The 24,965-nt window shown below is 34.0% G+C and overlaps 1 protein-coding gene across 1 annotated transcript in view; it reads left to right on the top strand.

Annotated features, from left to right (window-relative positions):
* Positions 1 to 7,024: 7,024 nt before the first annotated feature.
* The window catches only part of LOC129947615 (death-associated protein kinase related), a 136,065-nt gene continuing 118,124 nt past the window's right edge, over positions 7,025 to 24,965 (top strand). The window contains exons 1-2 of the mRNA XM_056058244.1: positions 7,025 to 7,379; positions 16,132 to 18,061. Of these exons, the coding sequence (XP_055914219.1) occupies positions 17,934 to 18,061 (128 nt within the window). The 5' untranslated portion in view covers positions 7,025 to 7,379; positions 16,132 to 17,933. The remainder of the gene's footprint in view (positions 7,380 to 16,131; positions 18,062 to 24,965) is intronic.

The following is a 24,965-nucleotide window of genomic DNA, read 5'->3' on the forward strand; positions in this document are numbered from 1 at the left end:
TAAAGGTTAAGGCAAAAAACTTGTGCTTTTATTTATAACCCTCGCTAGATGGCGATGCGATGGCAGCGCTCTCACTCACAGTGGTATCAAAATAGAAAGTATTTGCCTGAAAGAACTGCAATTGGAAATGTTGCATTCTGTTTGCGACACTAAATAAAGATGTGGTCGCGATCCGCCCGCCACCACCGCCGCCGACAGCCACATCAGTTGGTAGTGTCGCTGGCGACGATCGCGATGCCTAGTGGCTACTTGAAACGTCATCGTGTGAATACATAGAAGAGAGTCTACAATCCGTATCCGCCCTAAAATCCAAATCTGAATCATCCTGCGATTATAATTTACACGAATGCGTGTTTGAACGCATTCTGTGTTTCTTGCTCAGGAGTCAATTGCCTGAGGTGTGTGTGTGCCTTGCTGCGAGCGACGCGCCGCCAGCCGCCACTTCGTGCCATCCACGCTACACCACACACCAGAAAGAAGATAAAATAGCTTCAGCTTCTTCAATATTCAAAATAATAAATATTTCCTATACAAAAGGACCACGCGATGATAGTCCGTCGCGTCGTTCGGTCGATCGTCCAAGTCGGGTGATGCAGATGATGCTAATGAGATGAGTGATTGGTTATAGTATGAAGGAAAGAAAAAATATCTAATTTTCATCGAAGAAATGCGATTTGCTAATTTTAGAAATATAAACTTATAATTAACATTAAGTGGCATTTAATAATAATTTATGAAGATGCAAGATAATATGGGATAAATTTTTATATGGAATCTGCATCAGAATCTGTGCGTGCACAACAGAAATTATGCATTTTAGTAACAAACAAGATATTGTTTTTTAGTGTGAAGCAGTTAAACATTTGAGAACTGAATGCGACAATTTTATATTATAGAATCTAGGAGAATAGTAGATGTCAAAAAAAATATTCTCCTTCTTGATAAAGCAGAAAATGATTATGAATTTAAATTCAAAAGCGGTCATAAGCATGTTCCCAAGTTGACGCGATCCAGGCTTTTCATATTGGGCAATTGTTTGACAGTTCAATCACAATTTGACAGTTCAATCATAATTTGGATATAAATAGCCCATTGATAACTGAACCAAACAATGGCGGTGTTCAATCTCGTGAAATTGTTTCTATTTAATAAATAAGAGATAACCTTAATCTGTAATCTATGTTAAATTTCCTCTTTGCTCAATTATTGGAATTCTATACTATTAATAATTTACTTGCAAAATCTCCGGTTTTAAAAGATTTACGTTTTACAGAAAACTATCCTAATAGAAACGAAGACGATTACCTTCTAAAATTGTTGAACAAGCTGTTCTGTCAGATATCTACATACCCAGAAATTCTTGGGTAACTTTGGATGCCTTTTTATTGACATCTCAGCTGTTTTTGATCAGCTGTTATTTTACACGTAAAATAATAACAAAAAGGTATCCGCATACCCTATCTGTCAGAGGTTGAACGCAGCCAATGTATTTATGATATAAACCTAACCCCAAAGCTGCTCTTTAACAGCTGAAGGGGCAAATTTTTCAATATTGATGCCCCACCTACTTTTATTAACAAACACGTTTGCAAATATATTTTCTGTTCGTTTTCGAAAACGTTTTACTATCCCCACAAAACTGTTATCAAATGTTATGCTTTCTCATTTCAAGGATCTTTTAAATCCAGTAATAACGCCGACAAAGTGGCAATTCGCAGCACCTGAATTCGTAGTCGACTCTTTGGACTTTGCATTTACATTTAGCAAGTTGAAAGAAACGTTGAAGACGCTTGAAGATGGAAAAGCAGCCGGATCGAATAGTATTCCAGTGGAATTTTTTAAATATGGGACTGTCATGCTCAAAGAACATCTTATAAACCTTTTTAATACAGTTTTGGAGAGAGAATTGTCGCCAGATGAATTTCACGATGCTATTGGCTGAATCACAAACACGCTTCAGTTTCGGCTTCGTCTGCGTTACGGTGGGCCTGCTTCGAGGTTGCTTTGAATGACATTTCTATTATTTCAACCCTCCAAAGAGCAAATATTTTGTTTGTTGACATTTTTTTAAAAGTTGTTGAGCTGTCAGACAAAGAAAATCTTAAGATAATTGATCTAGACCTTCCGTTTGGAGTCACATTACGTTCTTTCCTTACGATTGTCAAACGAAACGTGAGATCGAAGCTCCATGTGATAGCATGCATTGAATTCCTATGGCTGAACTTGTACTTGTAAACATCAGGTAAAGCCGAAGCTAAAGCGTGTTTGTGATTCAGCCATATTATATTTCCAATCCACAAAAAAGGATCGTTATTTGATGCAGCTAACTAAAGAGGGATTTTCTTTTTTAATGCATCTTACAAGATATTTACAGAGATGATGCATAAGCATTGTTGGTTTGAGACCCGAAACTTGCTGAGGGAGTTCCAGGCTGGATTTAGACCAGAATATTCAGCAATAGATAATGTTTTTATATTCAGGAAAAAGGAAAAAGTTGTATGTATTTTTTTTATCGATTTTAAAGAAGCCTTAGATACAATCGATAGAGGTGCAGTATTCTATAAGCTGTATAGTCTTGGGATATCATTGAAGTTTGGTCGCGTTCTATAGCAACTATATAGCGGAACAAAGGCGGCTGTAATAACAGGTGAAGAACTCTCAGACTAGTTTGAAACCTCATCAGGAGTGAGGCAAGGTTGTACATTAAGCCCTACCTTGTTTGCATTATTCATTGATGACCTTTTAGACTACATACCGGGTGGAGTATGGATTTCGCAGGGATGCGGATTAAGGCACTTTTGTTCGCAGATGATATAGTCATGTTTGCGCAATCACTGCGAACTCTGCAGCTCATGATTAACAGGGTTTACCAGTATTGGCAGCTATAGAATTTAATAGTAAACATATATAAATCCAAGGTTATGGTTGTTAAAAGTGGTGGTGGACGTAATGCATCAAATAAAAAATGGAGCTATGCGAGAAAATATTGAATGTGTGCGAGAATACAAATACTTTGGCATTACTGTTACAAATAATTTAAATATGGATAAACACTTGAAGGAGAAATTGGTTAAGGCAAAAACTGCTATTAATATGACCTGGAAACAATGCTTCATGAATAAGTGCATATCACATAGTAGCAAGTTTCAAGTATTTGAAGCAGTAGTTGAGAGCATACTTTTATATGGATCTCAGGTATGGGAATGTAAAAAGTACAATTCGGTTGAAAAACTCCTAACGCACTTTATAAAAAGAATATTTCATTTGCCGAAAAATATGCAAAACAGCGTAATGATGCTGGAAACGGGTCTCTCTCTTTTGTTTTTAAAAACATTGAAGTTGCAAGCGGACTTCTTGCTTAACGTTTTTAAAATCAATAATTCACGGGTCGTGAGAAAAGTGGCCATAAAAGCCACACAAGATCAAAGCAGTTGGTATCGAGAGTCGCAAGATCTTGCTGAGGAATGTTAAATTAATTTTAATTTACCCGCTTAAAACATTTTATATGGAGTCATTTAAAAAGTTGATAAGAAATGTAGAGCTGAATATATTACTGATGCGTCTAACTCCCTGTAGAGAACAACTTACAGCATATTTCTTGCATATAAACGTCAAACTATGTCGCATCAAAAGTGCCACAAGTGAACACAGCCTTAAAGAAGAGAACGTACATTAAGCCCTGTTTTCACGAAATATTTTTTTGTTTTATTGTCTTTTGACTGCATTATATTTTTCTGTAATATCTTATCAATGTAACAAAATATTCCATTTGCATTTTGGGTCACTATTACCTTGCTTTTATTTTTTTAATCTATGCATAATTCAATTATTATTATATCCTCTTAGTTCACCAGGGCGTATAAGTATTTTGTTAAGTTTAAAATGGCAGTATCAAGAGTAAAATATGGAATGAAGCTTGAATCCGAATTGCGTTTGACAGTTTAATAAAATACCAAATCTAAGTACTAAATATCCAGTGTAACACTAATGCTCTAATTTACTTAGTTTCCTTTTAATCTTATTAAATTACTTTTTTGTTGAAATTCGATTACAGACAAAAACACTTTCCATCTTACCACTCATATCGAAGCGGTATACACACCACGACTGCCAAACGTCATATAAACGTCAGATGGTAAATCATTATTCTCCTTGACCACACCGTTAAATAGAGGCTCTATATAACACTCTGGCTTCCATTAAACATTCTTCTTAGTTTTCTTAGTAAATTCTTTAGCAAAAACAAACATTAGTGCCATTCCCCTAAACACCTGAATAAACTAAACAAAACACAACAAAACCAATTCAATAACCATTCATCAAAACGCAGTACACACTTCTTTTCATATAAACTCACCCCAACTCCCACCGGAAGCCAAACATCCGCCATAATGAAGTGCGTAAAATAAACAAAACAAAATAAAACTATAAATGTACATTGGTACAAGTACAACTATGATGTACTATAATTTTAGTGTACGACTGCACTTTCTGTTTCTGAGTGTACAATGCCCTTAGCTTGGATTACATTTTCGCGCACCACATATGCCCGACGACGCGAACGAGTCCATTCGCTTTCGCATCCCGATCTCATTCCGGGAAATTCCTGAGTCCCCAATTGAAGCTGCCTTCGTTTTTTTTGTTTTGTTTTTGTTTTCTATTGCCCAGCCAAACCACTCTTTAAACTCAGCACTATAGCAGGAGCAGCAACCAGCTATACGCTATAGTACAGCCAAGTAATGATGATGATGGACGTGCGACGCGTAATGCGAAAGGCTTTAAATAAAATTTACTCGAAATCTAAACAAGAGCATGTCAGATCTTATTTGGCAAATTAATTGCGGCAAATTCGCACCACGATGTGATGATGATCGCGGATCTGCTAGATCTGCAACATTTTAATGCGCCAGTGGCGCGGTGGCGGCTGGGTATGGTACTAGTAGTGTCAGATTGAAGGGATTGTAAAGCAATGTGTGTCTATGTTTCTTGCGGTCCACCTCATTCTTTAGTTTTTACAAAATAATCCATCTCTGAATTGTATACAGAGTCATCCTAAATGAAACCAAATTCATTAATCTTTAACATTTCAAAAGACATACAAAAAGAAAAAGAGAGCGTTGATAGGGGTTAATGTCTGCTAAATCTTTACGTCCGCATCCGTTACTGAACTTACTACTCTAGGTTCTATAGCGATGAATGATTGCATAATACAAATGTACAAAGTACAATCTCATGTTTGAATTGTTTTGTTATAATTTTTGTGTATTTTGCTTACATTGTAAAAACTCTCTCTTTTAAACTCCAACTTTTTCCAATTGAGTACAAATATTTGAAAAATGTCTGTTTAGGGAAAGATTGATTTGTGTTCTGTTATGATTTTTGATTAGTACAAACAATTCTTCATTGTTACCGTTTATTTGTCAAAGACTTGAAACAATAATGGCTGAATCACAAACACGCTTCAGCTACGGCTTCACCTAACGTTTACGAGTTCAGCCATAGGAATTCAATGCATGCTATCACAATGGAGTTTCGATCTCACGTTTCGTTTGACAATCGTAAGGAAAGAACGTAATATTACATAATGTGACTCCAAACGGAGGGATGAAAAAATAGAAATGTTATTCAAAGCAACCTCGAAGCAGGTCCACCGTAACGCAGACGAAGCCGAAGCTGAAGCGTGTTTGTGATTCAGCCATAACGTAACGTTCAAAGTTCAACCATTGACATAGTGGAACAAGACTTATTTTGGCATTTAATTTCGTCTCAGGTGGTGTTGGACTCAATTTGAACTATATGGTTATAGTGGGACAGGATCTTTTGACATTTCAGAGTATTTCATTTCTTCCAAGACGGTATTCACATTGGAATCTTTTGGAGTAGTTCATTTTTACATTTCTCCGTTTTATCTCCTTTTCACTTGATGGTTTAACGGCTAATGAAGAATTGTAGGCTTGTATATTTTCACATTTCATGTCTTTCAAGACTGTGTTCACATTGGAGTATAGTGGGACAGGATTTGTTGACATTTCAGAGTATTTCATTTCTTCCAAGACGGTATTCACTTTATTGTTCTATCTTCTTTCAACTTGATGGTAAAAAAGAGATAACAAAGTCAGGGAGATATTTTTAGTTCTTGTAAGAAATAGAGTCCCAGCGGGATAAAATGATAAAACGTCAAAATGAGTCATCTATAAGAAATAAGTGCAATATGCTTACATTGCTTAACAAAAAGTTTTTTGGTTATTTTGACAGATTTCAACTTGACTGTTATGACATTTGATAACTCTGAATGATGAAATCATTTTTTGAGTGATGTGTTGTGTAAAGGTGTTCAAATTTAATTTTGGCAAAATGTCAGATTTGAGAATGAAACTTCACTTTTACTGTAGGGTAGCTTTCCAACAGTTTCAAGAATTCTCATTTCTTCAATATGTGTTTTTAAATAATCAACTCTAATGTTCTATAAAACTCCACGTTCTTTATAAGAGTCTTCCTGAACCTCTCGATTGGAAAGTGCACCATATCAAGTACGTTCAATTGAAAAGAAATAAAACCAACATCGGCGCGTCAGACGCACAAAAATACCTCCATACACCAAATACATCAGCTATTCAATTTTCAGTACCATGAGGATGCGAAAAACACAGCACAGCAGAGCAGAGCAGTGCAGAGCGCTGAGAGGAGCTACAAAAGTGGAAAGCATTTCAAATTGATTTGAATCGGCTGCCGGACGAGCGGCCCGGCGTCAACAACAAATAGGACCAACAAGAAAGCGCGACATTTGAAGTGTTTGCCCTTTTTGTGTGTAGATTTTAGTTTTTAAGTTTTATTTAATTTTTAGTTGTTTTTTTTTTTAAATCGTTTTTGACTGCAAAAATTAAAATAAATAGTTGCGTAGGTAGTTGGGTGGTGTGGAGGACAACAGAAGCCGCCTGATGATGCCTTCTGCTAGGCTGTTGCTGTTAAAGCAGTGGCAGAGCGCAGAGGTGCTGGCATTTTCTGTTCTCGAAAAGATTCTCTGTTTTCTTTTTTTAATTTGGTTTCTTTTTTTTCTTGTAATTTGTTTGCTATTTTTTATTTTTGTGGTCGGGTTGAGGCATTTTTGAAATTCCTTTGGCTAATCCGTGAGCATACAGCCAGGAATAAGTGCAACAGGGACTTTAATGTTAGATGGGAGATTTACCGTTGCGGATCGAAAGTTTTTTGGTCTCGGTGTGTTGTAGAGTTTGTTTTTTAATAATTCGAAAAAAAAAGAAAATCAGTTGTGAGGATTTTATTAGTGGAAAGTGTTATTTGAAATGTTCTTATAATTATTGGGATATTTTCAATAAAATACAAATTTGACTTTTAAAGTGCATATGAAAAACTATAAGAAGGTAAATAAACACAGTTTTGGAAACGTTTTTGTAAAATTATAACTTGTGTATTCTACACGTCGAGTTTCTGTCAAAAATTGGCAATGGATTATTTTGAATTTAAATAAAACATAATATGTAAGTTAAGTGTAAAAGATATTCAGGATCAATTTTTTTAAAAATAAGTGCTACCGAGACATTTAAAAGTTTGTAATTTCTAAAATATAATTGGTCTAATAAATTGAAAACGACATATTTGGATAATCATTCATTTACATTGGGTAAACGTATTATTTTACTAAGAATATATTTTTTAAAGTTCATGATATCATCTATCAAATAACATTTTTAAATAAAAGTTCAAAAAAGTTGCTACCTGGTTTTTAACTTTTTATGGGACAATAGAGTTCGGAATCAGCTAAGATATTGTGTGATTCACATTTTTGACAATCAATTTGAATGCCACCGTGCTTTCCCTCTCTGTAAAATTATTCAACTCAATTCAATTCTGTTGAACAGCTTCCAATTATATTTGTCCAAATTTATTTTTGCCATAGTGAATTGTTTAAGTAATTGCTATAAAATATCCAAACTGTCGTAAGCTTTGACATTCACACGAATGTTTTTTTTTTAAGTAAAAAGGTAAGCGCCTGGTAGCTCCCTTGATTGATACAGAAACATCAAATTTGTTGGAAAATGACAATCATATTTTTTTTGTGACAGCTTTTCCGCTATCAATTTGAAATCACCTTCATACATAGTTTAAATTCGTCTATTTTTTAACTGTCATTTATCAAAAATTACCATAGCCGATGTGACTCCAGGATTAAATATTTATCCAGCATGTACACATAAAATGTAGGTTTATACTTTTTAATAACGGTAATAATAAATATGTCCCAGGAGATTTCTTAAGCATGGTTTTAAAAAGTGGGTGTAGTTGGACTTTTACTTGTTTTGCAGTATTCCAAATTCAATTTATTTCAACAAAAATTCGAATGGCCTTACCAATAACAAATCGCTAAACAGAGAGTTAATAATAAGAACATCTTTCACTAATTACACTTCTACTTCATTATTTACTACACACGCTGTGAAAAAGACAGTGAGATAAGTAATATGTGTAAAATTAAACGAAACACAAATATTTATTTGAACAAAATTAAGTTTTAGAATAGATATGGAAGATTAAATTATTGAAGACATAGACATCTTAAAAGATTTGATATTTTTCCATTTTTATTTTTTTTTTGATTAAATATTGTCACCAACAATCGAGACACACAACAAATCTTAACTTTTTTGACCTGACAAATATAATTTTTGTGTGTGCTGTCAAAATGACAGTTCAAACTGTGGAGTTTTATTGAACCTTTTGTTTATAGTTGAGTTCCTAATAATTAAATCTAAACAGGCGTTAGCTCTTAACCTTAAAATGGCCATTGGTATGGTAAATATTTAAGTAATCTTTTGATTATTGGGAAGGTCCTAAGTCATGTCGATATAAGCTTTCATCAAACGTAAAAAAATGATAATTATGTCACCTCGAATTTAATTTTTCCCGGCATTTTCAATTTAGATTTAATTTCGAGTGAAAGCGAAGTGATGTTCAAATGGTAGACATGTGCATTCAAGAGGACACAAGCGTCCACAGGTTTTTCTCAAAACCCACCTCTGTCTATCAACTCCTACTCTCACCTCCCCGCGGTGAACATCGGGTGCCTAGTACCTCAACTGGAGATTGGGTTCCAACCCCAGTGGATAGTTGTTGGGGGCAGCAAACGAGAGAGGGGGGAGATGTGTTTCCACTAAGGCACCTCTCCTTATCCAGGAGGCAGCGGACGAATTCTCGAGATAGAATCAACGGTGGCGTCTACAGTTCCAGTAAGGTTGAACTACTTAGTGAACACCTTATAGGGCTTCTTCGACATATTCGGAGCCCAGGCCTGTAAAGAGCGGTTTATCCGGCTCCCCTTCCTTGAAGTTATACCAAGGATCTGGCGCTCCAGGTTGGGGGTTGTGCCGTTGGGGTGACTTCCTGGCCACGTAAAAATACCTTAAGTTTCGAAGCACCAACAAGCCTCGGATACGGACGGATTCACTGTTGACAACCCACGCAAACGAAATAAGGACAACGAACTTCGGATATGTACGTGGAATGTTAGGTCCCTTTACAGACCACGTGCAGCCGAACAATTAGCGGAAGCCCTAAACTGCTGCAAGGCAGATATAACAGCCATCCAAGAAGTGCGATGGGATGGACCGGGCAAACGCAAACTAAAAGACTGCGGTATCTACTACGGCGACTGCTACCGAGAACAAAGACAGCGTCTATTTGGGTGTAGATTTGTTGTTGAAACTAGACTCAGGCAAAAAGTCTTGAGTTTCAACAGTGTGAGCGAGCGCATACAATCCGCATCAAGGCTTAACTTGCCAACATAAGCCTAATATGCGCGCATGCCCCAACAGAGGAGAAAGATGAAGACACCATATTCTTCGAGCTCTTGGACAAGACATATGAGCAGTGCCCTGGCTATGACATTAAAATTGTCTTAGGAGATTTTAATGCCAAGCTAGGAAGAGAAGACATCTTTGGTGGGATAATCGGGAGATACAGCCTGCACGACACTTCCTCCGACAACGGATTCAGGCTGGTCGATTTCGCTGCGGGCGAGACGTTCTGGTAGCTAGTACGCAGTTCACGCATCTCAATATCCACAAGGGGACATGGAAATATCCTGATCAATCAACCGTCAACCAGATAAACCACATTGCGATCGACGCACGACACTTCTCCAGTATCCAGGATATCCAAACATTCCGAGAGGCCAAAATCAAAAATTCCGCCTACCCGACCTTGACGAAGTGAAGATAGCTATATCTAAACTTAAGTCAAACAAAGCTGCTGGAGCTGACGGCATCTCTGCCGAACTATTCAAAGCAGCAGGCGATGACTTGGTACGGAGCATGCACTAACTCATCTGCAAAATATGGTCGGAAGAAAGCATGCCCGATGAGTGGAATCTCAGAATAGTGTGCCCGATACATAAGAAAGGAGACCCTCTAAACTGCGCCAACTACAGAGGCATCAGTCTCCTTAACATTGCGTATAAGATCCTCTCTGCTGTATTGTGTGAACGTCTGAAGCCATTCGTCAACAACCTGATTGGACCTTATCAGTGTGGCTTCAGACCAGGAAAGTCCACTATCGACCAAATATTCACCCTACGGCAGATCTTGGAAAAAACCCAGGAGCTTCAAATCGATACCCACCATCTCTATATCGATTTTAAAGCCGCGTATGACAGCATCTATAGGGAAGAGCTCTACCGAGCAATGTATAGTTTTGGCATCCCTGTCAAACTTATCCTTTTGTGCAGAATGACGATGGAGAATGCACGCTGCTCTATCAAGGTCGGAAAAGATCTTACCGATGTATTTGATGTCAAAAAAGGTTTTAGACAAGGCGATGCACTGTCATGTGACTTCTTCAACATCGTTCTGGAAAGAATTGTGCAAAACTCAGCCGTCAACACTAGAGGCACAATCTTCCAAAGATCCATCCAATTACTCGGATACGCAGATGATATTGACATAATTGGAAGATCAAAGCGTGATGTCAGTGGAGCGTTTTTGAGCATTGCGACGAAAGCGAAGAAGATGGGTTTGGTGGTCAATGAGGGCAAGACCAAGTATATGCTGTCATCAAAAAAGGACACTGAACGACGACGTATTGGACAAAACGTCACATAGGACAGCTATAACTTTGAGGTAATTAAGGACTTTGTCTACCTAGGCACCGCTATTAATGCAGACAACGACACCAGCGCTGAAATCAAACAAAGAATAACTCTTGCAAATCGCTGCTTCTTTGGACTTAGAAGGCAATTGAGAAGTAAAGTCCTCTCTCGAGCATGTAAAATCACCATCTATAAGACACTCATCATTTGTGTTCTCATTTATGGCGCTGAGGCCTGGACCCTGTCAAAGAAAGATGAGAGCGTCTAAGGATGCTTCGAGAGAAAAATTCTTCGGGTGATTTTTGGTCCCGTACGCATAGATGGAGAATGGAGGAGAAGATATAACGACGAACTGTACGGGCTGTACAGCGACACTGACCTAGTTAGCTGAATTAAAGTCCAACGGCTTAGATGACTAGGTCATGTAGAGCGGATGAACATCAACGCTCCAGCCCGGAAGGTCTTCGAATCCAATCCCGATTGACGGCGCAGTAGAGGAAGACCGCGAATCATGTGGCGCACGCAGGTGGGAAAGGACCTCAACCAACTTGGCGTGTGAAACTGGAGACAGCTAGGTAAAGACCGAGCTGGCTGGAGACGCTTGTTGGTTGAGGCCCAGGTCCGCCCCGGACTGTAGCGCCACCTTAAGTAAGGAGAAAGCGAAGTGCAAAACCTAGTTCTACCCTTTATCAACCGTCCTAACAACATTTTACTAGAAAATTAAATCTCCATCTTTAGAGTATTAAACAAGTGAATACATACAGTGGTGGACAAGAATTTAGCACACTTGTTAAAGAAAATAAAAACCATTTAATTTTCAGTTTGTTTTCGTATTATGAAATTAGTTATATTTTATTTACATTACATACATACATACATATACATAGCACTATGTTTTTATAGTACTTCATCAAATATGTTTATGATCTGTAAGAAGAAAAAAGTTTGGAATCTAGAAACATCCATGTTTCGCCTGGACACGAATTTAGCACATTCAACAGTTTCTTGTTAAAATTTTACTTAACGTTATCAATTCTAATTTTTTCTTAGTTTTTGGTAGGGAACCCTTTATTTTCAGTACAGAAGCAATTCTTCTTGGCAAACTTTTAACCAAAGCCTCACATTGTGACTTTGGAATGGCATACCAAGCATTTTGAATCCCCTGCCACAATTTTGTTAAATTGGTTGGTTTTTTTGCTCAATGTGATGTTCAACATCATTCCACAAATTCTCGATCGGGTTACGATCGGGTGATTGTTCTGGGAACTTCAATACGTCGATTTTATTCACCTCTAAGGCATACTTCACTAACTTTGAAGTGTGTTTAGGGTTGTTGTCGTGCATTAAGCGTTTTCAATCAATCCAAACTTTTTGAAATGACGAATTATAAACCAGCTTCCTGGAGCATTTTAACAACTTAAAAATGTCTGTTACCGTCCGCACTTTTGTCTTCATTTCAAAGATCAGCATTTTTTTAAATATAGATCATTAAAGGAATATTTAATTACCTCAAAAAGATTATTTTCTTTTTAAAAAATCACACAAATTAAAAATACACTCTTTGATGGCAAAACGGGCTATGTCCAACTAAAAACAACCCAAATCACAAACAATCTTCATTTTTCGCAAAACGGTATTTTACTTTTCAATCATTTACACATTTTTATTGCCTACCATATAAGGTAGTCATAGTAACAACATTAAAATCAACCGTTACTTTCAAGTAATAAAGAATTGAAAGTAAAAAAATACTTGTACTCTTTTATTTTTCAATCTTAAGCGGAAGACAAAATTAATATGTACAAAATATTTGTCTTTATATAAAAAGATATTAGGTTCTGAGATCTTTATTTTTACTTTAATGTGTCATAATTGATTTGCCAAAATGCCCAAACAGAAAATCTATATATATAAACTTTTTTGTTTTTAAAATTCAGAAAATCCAAGAACAAAAACTTCAACACTCATATGAATTTTGAATTAAAAATTGTATCTTTTATGAGTAATTTTCTAAAAATTCAAATGAATATAAAGAATTCAACGTCACATTTGCTACAAAAACAAATTCACTACCGACAAGTAGTAACATTGGTTAAGCTTAAAAAAGAAAGCAATCTTCTGAGAATGCAATCTTTTGAATCTCTTAAAAATATTGCAATCATTGTTTTTCCAAACTCCAATTTGTTTAGATATAATGGATTTTTTTGCATACTATTGAAGTCTTTGCGATTGATTTACTGCGGTTCTTCGCATTCCTTTGAAGTCTTTGGAATCATTATACATACGAGTTGAGTAACGGTTGCAAGGCATTAAAGTAAACGCAATGATTAACCGTGTTTTTTGGCATTATATAAATAGTATAGTAGAATACCCAAGAAAACACATCGGCAGTAGCCAGATTTTTGTATTTAAAAATTGGTACAACTGAAAGAAGATCTGTCAGAATAATAATAAAATAAACACACAACTAAAAGAAATTTTTATGAAAATCAAAAGTTCAAATTAACTCCACCAAAATAAACTAACTAAAACTTATAAACTCTATAATTTTTAAGAAGAAATGGTAAGAAAACAACTGGAAATTGAGATTCTATAAAAATAGTTCATTTAACAGTTGCAGCTTTTACATAAAATACAAACTTTAAGAAGGGGGTTTGTTCGTAGACTACTACATTCACATGTGGTATTAAAGCGATCTTGAATCTCGACTCAATTCTTTATATAACTGAATCGAGTTGAAATGAGCTTGATTTGACGCAATTCCGGTCGGGGATCGGAGTCGATTCAAAATTTGTGAAGAAAAACCTGTGTGGAGGAGTTGGTTTTACAGATAATGCATTATGGTCTGTTTTTTTGCATGTTTGTGTACAAAAAATATAGTTTTGTTTTAATCAAATTATATGTTTTTTATATGTTGCTGAACTACTCAGTTCTTCATTACTATTCAGTTCTTCATTGTTTAACCCGAATCAAACTATCTCACTTGCATTTCATAAGAAACATCGAAGCACCATTTGCATTTTAGAAAGTGCTGCCAAACTTAATCAGTTTTAAATCTTCTTGTGCGGTGGAAACACCCAAAAGATTTGTCAAATCTAAACTGATATAAACTTTTAGTGGAAACATAGCAAAACATAATTATCTTTACTATTCTTGCAAAATAATCCCAGTTATCCCATTTTCATTAACAAAACTAAATAATTTCAACCGTAACAGATTTTTTTTCGCCAATGGAAAACACATGATTCCAAATGCACAACTGCTCAACGAAAGCTGCCATCGAGATACGAATGCAATATCAATCATACCAAAATTCTAGACCGAAATCACATAAGATATATTCGAGACTCGTATAATTGTCAAAAAACCATCCATAGTAGGATTCTACTTTTAGTTTTGTCGGTAGTATTTATACTATGGATATTGTTATTTTATTCGTGTAAAATCCTACTATACTATGGATAGATTTTCTGATAAAACACGGGTATTGTAAAAGAATGCAAAGACTTCAAATAAATGCAAAGACTTCAATTAAAAGCAAAGAAAATTGATACCACTCAAAATATTATAATTTTGCTAGTTTCTAATTGTTTGGTCGTTACAAAATTTAGAGTCTTAATCTCTATTTTCAATTAATAAACCGAATTCATAATAAATGATTTGAAATGAATGAAATTGTTGATCCAAGTTTATCAAGTTTTAATGATAGAATTTAGAGAATTAAGCATAAGATTCAATCGGGGTTAAAGTATGTACCTAAGGGTTTAACAATTTACTAGTTAGCAACTTGCTAAATATTTAGCAATGTTACTAAGGGAGGTCAATATTGTAAACGTTTTTTTTTCCTTTGACTAACCAGTAAATTGCTAATTGCCTTTCCAGCATCCAAACATGTCTAAAAAATGACATTTCGTGAAAATAAACAAAGAAAATCAATTAAACAGACCCATTAATTTTAATGCCCAACTGTTGACTGTACCATTTCATCCACGAATAATTGTAGACACTCTGTGATTTTAACGGGTCTACCACTATATCTAGAAATTAATTATCTAGAAAGTAAAAATCTTGAATATGAAAATCTCGAAAAAAAATCTAGAATGGAAAAAATCTCGAAAACTAAAATCTAGAAAATAAAATCTTGAAATTCGAGATTTTTGCGTTATAGATTTCGTCATGATCCCGATTTTAACTATAAGGGATCTAACTATATATAAAAATCGATTAAAACTAGGTAAATCATCTTTTAAGCTTAGTAAATTGCTAAAAATGTATTTAAAATTTTACTAAATCGTTTATAGTTTTGCGCAAATATGTTTATTGATTCGGGTTGGATCTTAAAACATGGCTTCCCAACCCCAGGTTAAGGTTGTATTCTACTACAATCATACTTCAAATGACAGTTCAAAGCAAAAATATACTGCCATTCCTCAAATTGGACGTATAATATAATAATAATACTAAAAAAAATGTGACTGTTTCTTTATCCAAACTTCTTAATTCAAATGAATTTAACCGTGTTTTTTATATTTTCCTTTTTCTTAGTTGCACATGTTGCAGATCACCAAATAATCCAAACTCCTCTAAAAAATCCAAATCTTCTTCAAATGCAATATCAATCGACATTTTTATTTGATATATTTTACTTTTTCAATACACAAACAAAAATCAAATATGATATTTGGATGTGATAATAAAACCTTAAACACAGCAATTGCTATGTTTATAGTTAAACCAAAGATTAAGCCCTAATCTTAGGTTTAAATGTATATATAAATAGCCTAAACTGTGGACTTGATTAATAACACCTTAGCAACAGTTAAGCAAACATCTATGAATATGCCCCATAATGTTTTAATCGTCGTTTATCTGAATGTCAAACTAATTTAGAACCGACTTGTTTATAATTGTTTGACAGACAATATTTTGTATTTACTTGTCAAAAACTGTCAAATTATGCATCATATTTCGTCAAATATATCAAAGAATCAAAGAACTTATAAAAATTGCAGATTTTCTTTAAATATTTCCAGCTCTACAACAAACCTGGTAACTCCCCATCAATTCACAATAACGAATCAACAATCTGTCATCCGAGCTGCGAAATTAAAAGAAAATAAAAAACCCACAACCAATTCACAATACCAGTTTCAGTGTCAGCAGAGCTCGAACCATAGCAAGCTCCCCTTTCTCAACCAACCGACCGACCGGCTGGCGCTGGATGGAGCTGAATTGGTTAAAAAAAAAGTAACTGTCTTCTTAACTCACCAACACTACCTCAATAATCGATCAACTTCTCCGTATTCAGCTATTTCATTCAACGACTGAATTCGAAACTAAAATTTCACCCCACCCTCCAAAACTAAATCAACTCACATCGTAAGCAATTCAGCAATTCAGTAACCAGCTGCATCAATTCCAATTCCAAATACACGAAACAACGAAGAACCAACAACAACAAAAAGACAAGAAACACCACTCAAAGAGGAGAAAATTCCTGACCAACGAAAACGAAAACCAGTCAAAGGCAATTTTGAAGGCACAGGCAGGCACTGGCAGCAGCAGGCACTCAGCTCAGCTCAGGCAGTCATTTCTGAGAGACCGAGTCGAGTGGAGTTGTGGAATTATTAAAGCGAAGAAAACGCAACACAGCGATCCGAAAGTTTTGTTGTTTGTTTGCTTTTTGAAAAGTAAGAAAAATTAAAAAGAAGAGCGAGAGAGTGTAACCGCGCTGAGCGTGAATCAAAGTGAGATAGGAAGTTTTTGTGTGTGTCAAGTCAAGTTAAGAAAAGAATTTTCTTTTTTTGTTTTTTCTTAAATTTTAATCAAATTGAATTATTAAAGGTACAAACAAAACCTAAAACAGCAAATTTAAACTTATTGTTAACCCCCAAAGCAAGAGCAAGCCCCGGGCGTGGTATGGTGTGGTGTGTGCATATTTAACACTACTTTTCATCTTGAACCCAGCATGAGTGTACTTCCTCTCTGACGAAAATACGAAAAGAACAAAAATGTTTGATTTGTGAACCTCCTCAATATTTTAAAAGTTCAAAAAAACCAACAAAACCTTTCGCTTTAAAAATTAAAAAAAGGATCTTTCTCTCAACAAAATTAAATTTAATTAAAGAAAACAAAAAAAAGTGCAAATATTGTAAACTAAAGAAAAACAGAAGAAATTAAGAGCAAGAAAATAAAAACCTTACAACTCAACTTGTTACCCAAACCCAAAACGTATTCCAAGTCGAGTCGAGAAGTTGTCTTTTCGCTGTCGTCGTTGTCGCCTCTCTACTTTACTACTTCTTGTCATCGTAGTCGTTTTCGTCGCCGCCGCCGTACCGTAGTCTTTTCGTCGGTTCGTCCGTCGTCTACGTCTTCGTCGTAGTTTTCGTTTTTGTGTCGCCTGTGCGTTCGTTTGTACTTATGAAGCATATTAAAATTATTCAGAAAAATGTGCTACTGCTGCTAATGCCAAATGCGATTTCTCTGCTGAAAAGAAGTAAGTAAAAAAATCGTAGTGAGCAAGCGAGAGAAAGAGAAGAATCGACGACCGAGAAATAAAAAAAAAATTCGTCGTTTCTTTCAAAAAATTCAAAAAGAAAATCTCACCTGTCAAAAACAAAACAACTAATTTTCCGGTCTAAATTAACTAAATTAAGTGCCTTTTTCGAAGATTTGAGATCGAAATTAAACTGTTTTCCATTTCCAATTCATCGGATTCGTCGCTTAATCGAACTTAAACCGATAAAACCCCCAAAAATAATAAAAATAAAAAACGAAACTACTTCATTTTAAAACTCGTGTGTTTTGAAAAAAAAAAGAACAACAGTGCAGTGCAATGTTTTCCGAAGGGATTCATCCAATTGGCGATGGACTGCTGGACGTGGACGATGAACGTTTGAAAGGATTACTTGTCCAGGACGACATAAACGAAATTTATGATGTGGAACAAACTCCATTTGCAAGGTTTGTATTTTTATTTATATTTGTGTTACTTTTTGAGTAAAATGAAAGATTTAACTTAATTAAAGAAGAAAGTGCATTCGGTGTAGAATTTAAAAACAAAAATCCTCATGAAACGTCACTGTTTTTTAATTCCTGTGTAGTATTTAAGATGTAGAAAGAATAACTTATGATGAAAATAAGAAAAAAGGAGATGAAAAAAAAAAGAACTTGTAGTAAAACTAAAACGTATCGTATTCGTATCGTATAAGAAAAGGATATAGGCATGAAAGATGAAGAGACGAGACGAGAAGTTGAAAAGGAGAAAAGAGAAAAAAAAGGAAAATGTCACTTTTTAAAGTGACATTTCTTATTGTGCTGAATTTAACATTTCTCCAGCTGAATTGGAGAGTTTCTTTTTTTTTTGGGGGAACATGCAGATAAGTTATACCTACCCAAATAGAAAACTCATTTTCCTATTTTTTGGTAATGATTGGAGTTTTTGAATTGAAAAATAAACATTTGTTGATGGATTTGAAGAATTATTTTGTTGAGTAGGATACATTTTAGTCCAAATGAAATGAAGATTTAACAAGTTCTTTCAGATGGGAATAGGGGAAAGGTTTTTTAGTTGATACCAATTTGATGGAAGTCATTAAGTAGGTAGATAGTCCACCTTAGTGGAAATAGTAGCTAAATAAAACTTGAAATTTGTATTTTGCGAGAGATAAATAAGAATTAAGAATATTTATGTGTATCTATTTACGAATACTAATTTCGAATTAGAATGGATACTTATAAATAAATGTTTTATTAATATTTTAATAATGTGAAAGTCGTTTGGTTGGAGGCATCTAATTCATACCTGAGCAAAGCGAAAAGAAATGGAAATTTGTATTAATATTATTCTACTCAAAAAAGACATTTGAGGAGGGCTTAGACAAAATTCGCAGGTGAATGTCTAGGGTTTTATAAAATTACACAAGATCCTTCTAACCAGGAACTATTTTTAACCATTCGTCAAAAATGAAAACGGTTTATTCTAAACAATTGTCTGCAATAGTGATAAAAGATAGTATTTACTATAATAGATGTAGGTACGCTACATCAAAAAATTGAAGTATGAACTTCCTACCACAAACCTGAGCTTATTGACTTTATTTGATAAAATTATATTGTATAATAGGAAATCCAACAAAACTATAACAAAATGTTCGAGCTTTGCCTCATGTTTTTTTTACCGTTAGTAGAATTTTGCCAGGAATGTCAACAAATTTCTCGTACATCAAACAAATGTTCGTACACTGCTCTCTTCTCTAACAAAATAGAAATAACGGTTCTGTTTGAAATGTAAATTGTGTACTGTAATGATATTGAGAGATCTAGGCTCAGTATGTATTGATCTTTTCAGTGGTGTTGATCTTTTCAATTGTGTTTGTTTTAATTTTGCAAAGTTTATTTTGAAAATGGAGGCTTCTAATAAAAAGTACCTTTTGAAGTAAGAAAACTGATTTTTAAACTAAGAAACGACGGAAAAAGTTATGCTGAGATATCGTCAACTATTGGTAGACCACGGTCTACAGTTCAATATGTTTAAAAAAAATTATTTGAAAAATAAAAGCTTTGAAGTGTGAAGTGGAAGAGGTAAAAAAATACTAGACGCTCATATGGAACGAACAATTGAAAGAATGGTAAAGGCTGATTCCAAGTTAAGTGCTCCTAAAATAGCTGCTGACATTCAAGCAAATGATGGAATATCGCTTAACCCTCAAACTGTTCGGAACTTTCTGCATTCAAATGGATACCTATAATGGTCGCACGGTACAAAAAAAAAAACGTTTCAAACCGCTTGAACTATGCGAATGCATTTGTTTCGAAACCAGATAATTTTTGGAAGAATGTGTTATTCCTTGACGAGAGCAAGTTTAATGTCTTTGGGTCGAACGGTCGCAGATTTGTGTGGAGGAAATCAAACACAGCATTAGATGTGAAGAATTTGCAATCAACGGTGAAACATGGAGACGGAAATGTTATGATCTGGGAGTTATGGGGTCCAATGGTGTGGGAAATTTAGTTTTTATAGAAACAACAATGGATATAAACAAATATTTACAAATTTTAAAAGAAAATTTGAAATCCAGCGCTTTAAAAATTGGCCTTAAAGACCACTTTTTACTTGTGCAAGACAACGATTATAAACAACGTTAAATCGCTATTGCCTCGTCCTCCCCAATCTCCAGACCTCTATCCCATTAAGCATCTTTTGGATTATTTAGGAAGAAAGGTCCGAAAATCAAAAATAAGTAATAAAAACCAGCTTAAAGCTGTTATATTGGAAGAATGGAACAAAATTTCGCCGGAACTCACTTCAAAACTAGTTCTCTCTATGAAGAATAGCCTTCAGGATGTTATAAAAGCGAAAGGTTATCATAATTAAGTTTTTTATCACTATACATGTAATTTTTCACCTTTGATTTCCTACTTTGCAATTTTTGAACAATTTTTGGTAGTACTAGATAATGCCAATACGTCCGCCGTCCTACTAATATACAATCAGCCCTACAACGACTTCCATCTTAAGAATCCCGAAAAATTATTTCCAAATAAGTTCGTAGTGGACAATCTTATACGTTATATGATTTTTCGGAATTCGTAAAAGTTTCCGATTACCTTGAATTTCGTAAAAGGCATGAAATATCAGCCAGATTTCCTACAAAAACTGTCAAAAATAATAGTTCAGGCACATTTTTCACATCTTATCGAGGGTATCATGAAGCAACGTGTCTATGTGGATATTTAAGACAGAACTATACCGACTGACGCTAGGTATGAATGAATTTATATTCCAGCAGGATAATGGCTTAACATATAAGAGTTGAGCGGCCAAAGAATGTTTTAGGATAAACGTCATTGAGGTTATCGTTTTGCCTGCACAATCATCTGACGTTAATCTCATAGAAAATGTATGGGGGATCTTAAAACAGCCATACTTTAAGTCTAAACTGTCAAATAACCTTGAACTTTGGAAGGTGGTTAAGGATGCCTGGGCAAACATACTAAGTGAGCTTGGTCAGTGTTCATTGGGCTCCAGACTCCATGCAATCTGGAACAATACTATTTTTTTGAACACAGCCACACATATAGTAGACATCTAGTAAACTCTCTAAGGTCAATCTTAAAATACACTTAAAATAGGTAAGAAGCAAATATTTTCTCAACTTAAGGTTACATCTTATAATCCATAAATATAATAGGTACGCAAACGTGAGTAGGTAAATCTCTACCTGAGGATTGTAAAAAGATTATAGGTAGGACCACCATATATCTATATTCAGAAAAACCCAATTGTATATCATTGAATACAAAAAATTATAACTCCCAACAAGTCTAATGATGGACATTCCATTCCATTCAAAAGCAGAAAAAATAAGAATTCTTATAGCTGCTACTATTACGGCTTACCGTCATAAAGATAAATATTTTTAAATCTTACATATAAAAGTGTGCATACAATAAACGTACACGTATGGTTGTAAAATTATGGTCTTAAAATTCAGCTACATTAGGTACCACCTACCTGTGATTCTTGGAAAAAGGATTTCGTTGTTGAAAAATAGGGAGGTAAAGAAGAGTCTTGCGAATTTTTAGTAGAAGGTTCGTAGTCGAGTTGTATTATTCATATAAGCAAATTATTATTTTAAGTGATTTGAAAACAATTTGCTTAAAATTATTCAAAATAATTTAAAAATGCAGCAACGTTTTGAACAGAGAATGGATAAGTTAGTTCAATAAGTCATGTTTAATTGTATTTTAAATCAAATTTTAGTAATTTCGAATCACAAATGAAATACCTGATATTAATATACCTAAAATAGTTTTACTTCTTAATCGATTTTCTTATTTGTTAGAATATACCTTCGTTTAAAGAAAACCGTGCAAATATAATGAATTTTTGGAGGGGGTTTTTCATGGGTTAAAAAAAGCAATTTATTTTCGATCTAGATCTGTCAAAACAAAAATTTCCCCTGCTTTTGCATTCCATGAGTCAAAAATATTGATCTATTTTTGATTTCAAATTAAATCTGCAGATTTTTATTTTTCGTCAGAAATACCCCTTAATTTTCAGCTGCAGCGTAACGAATAAAAGTTTTTCTTTTCATTTGTAATTCGAAACAAAGTTAGAAATTTGACAGCTCTACCTTAATCGTTATCACTTTTAAGGAGAAGTTACACTTATTTCTTACTTGAAAAGAATAAGATGCCTCAGGTATAGGCTGACCAAATAAATTAATCTTGAATTTAAAATAAATCTTCTGTCACAATTCATAATAAGATTTAAAACGAACATACCTATCAATTGGACATGTTCAGCAAAATAAGTTATAAGGTGTTTTTATTTTTTAGTTCAAAGCAACGGCTGAAGTGTCAAATAAGAAATTGTGTTTCCTTTTTACGTGTGAACGTTCAAAGCCTAAAATTTGTGTGTTTTTTCGTTGTGAACTTGTTTAAAGCCTGTTCTACGATGCTAAAATAATAGATATTGTTTATTTTGTGAAACTACCAGCATCGTAAATTCTTTTTATAACTCTAAACTACAAAATGAATAATAATACAAAAAATTGTTACTGCTTTTGCTTATGTGAGAAATTTACTATAAATTGACGGGGCAAATAATGTATTGATATGTTTTCAAATATTTATATAAGTTTTTTTTTTTTGTAACAACAGAATGAAAGACAAAGTGGTGAATAAAAGAAAAACATATAAACATAACAAACAAATTGTTTTTAGTCTCATTGTTTTCTTCTAAGTAAAAAAAGTAATTGTAAACAAACTATTCACTTCTGTAGATCAACACTTCCAATTGTGAATTTAGTTTGACAGTTAAGATCATTTAATTTGTCCATAAAAACAATTTTTTTCAAAAGTTTCTTTCAACTGTCAAAGTAAATTCGGAATTTAGATTGACAGTTAAGATCATTTAATTTTTCCATAAAAACAATTTTTTTTAAAAAGTTTCTTTCAGCTGTCAAAGTAAATTCGGAATTTAGGTTAAAAGAAAATGACAAGACAGCATATTTATGTTTCAATGATTCATGTACATATAAGGTCCTTTTCCGTAACCTCCTTAAACAGTCCAATTTTACGAAAAAAAAAAATAAGAAATTTCACCAAGTCCTGTTCGCGTACTTAAACATTTCGTAGTTTTTCGTAAAAGAGAGCGCTCACGAAAGAATAAAATATTTCCCCAACCTACGAATTTTAGCCCAAGAAATTTCTTTGGGCTGATTTGTGAAAAGTGTCAAATTTGATAGAAATTCAAATAAATTAAATAAATTGCTCGTCAGTTATAAAATTTTAAAACTAATTTTCAAAGATCAGCAACAAGCAGTAATATTGTGTGGAAAATTGTGGTTTTCCCGTTCGCTTACTTTTTTGTAGTTTTTTTTTTTTGGTAAGAGAATTTCACCCCACTCTTTAAATTATATCTTTTTACGAATTTTAGTGCAGAAAGTACGCGAACGGACCTATTATTCAAGCCCCCTCTCCCAATTTGTAGCCAGTTTATTCTTTCAATTTTATGTTGCTGTTTTTTTGTCAACAATTTGTCTATTCTTATATCTTCGTAACTTGTCAAGTTTAGCCTTCATACATATTGACAAGCAACAATTCTACAAATTTGTCGCACTTATCTGACAAGTTTTTTTTTGTTTAACGTATTGACAATTGTCAGTTGAATACAATGAAAATTTCGTAGCAGTAAAACAATTGGCGTTTTTCTTTTTTAGTTCAGAGCAGAACTCGAACTGTCAAAAAAATAATTGTGTTTCTTTTTTAGCTCTGATCGTTCAGAGCTTCAAATTCGTTTTTTGTTTTAAGTTCTGAACATGTTCAGAGCGCACTCTGTGAGCTCAGAATAAAATAACAGAGTAAACGGAGTAAAATGCTGAACACAAACAATTTGATATTTTTGAAAGCCGGTAAATTAAAAAAATCATCATCAAAACAATAAAAATGGCGGAAGAGGCTGGTCGCTTTAGTGCAAAAGGAAACATAATTTAGAAAAAACTAATTGCATATAACATTTTTATGAATTAAATTTTTTTCAGGCTTCAAATGGACCAACTCTATGAATGTTTTTTTATTTAATTTGATTAAAGCTTTCAAACAGGCGACATTTTAAATCATGACAGCTCAGAACTCTACTCTACTCTGTTCGCTCAGACTCTGCTCAGTGCTTAGCTCTGAACTAAAAAAGAAAACGCCTAATGAAAAACTTCTTTTTGTGGGATGTTAGAGGTGTGGACCGATTCTTAAAAAAGTATATTTTCTTGCACTTTTCACCAGCCTCTAAAATGTCCATAAAATTGAAAATCACTTTATGCAGCAAAATAAAGTTTAAATCTTTCTTTAAAAATTCGAGGACGCCGTATTTCGTGAAATTACACATCCAATTTTGTATTACTTACTTGAAAACATAATATTTGACATTTTGACAGATACTTAATTGTAATTTGTATTTATTTCTGTTCCATACAAAAATTTCCTGATAGTTCTACAAAGCTGTCAATTTGTGTATGGGACAGAATATAGATATTTGTTATTTACATCATCTGTCAACTGTCGCACTTGTCAATGTTTTAGAAATAGGGCTCACATATACATTTTTTTTGACAAGTCACATTTTTGACAGTAAAAGAAAAGTTTTAAAATGGCAATTTTATAACTAATTTTATAAAAAGTATAATCTTTAAGTAAATACCTACAAATTGTTTTATACGTTACGTAGAATGTTCATATGTAGGTTAATAATAACTATCGATCTTTCTTAATACACTACGTACTACAACATTTCATGTGCAAAATAAATTCCCTTTAATTTTCTTGACGTCATTCAACAAATTAACAAACAAAAAAGAAACCACCC

The sequence above is a fragment of the Eupeodes corollae genome, chromosome 2 (assembly GCF_945859685.1).
Source record: "Eupeodes corollae chromosome 2, idEupCoro1.1, whole genome shotgun sequence".
Classification (NCBI taxonomy): Eukaryota; Metazoa; Arthropoda; class Insecta; order Diptera; family Syrphidae; genus Eupeodes; species Eupeodes corollae.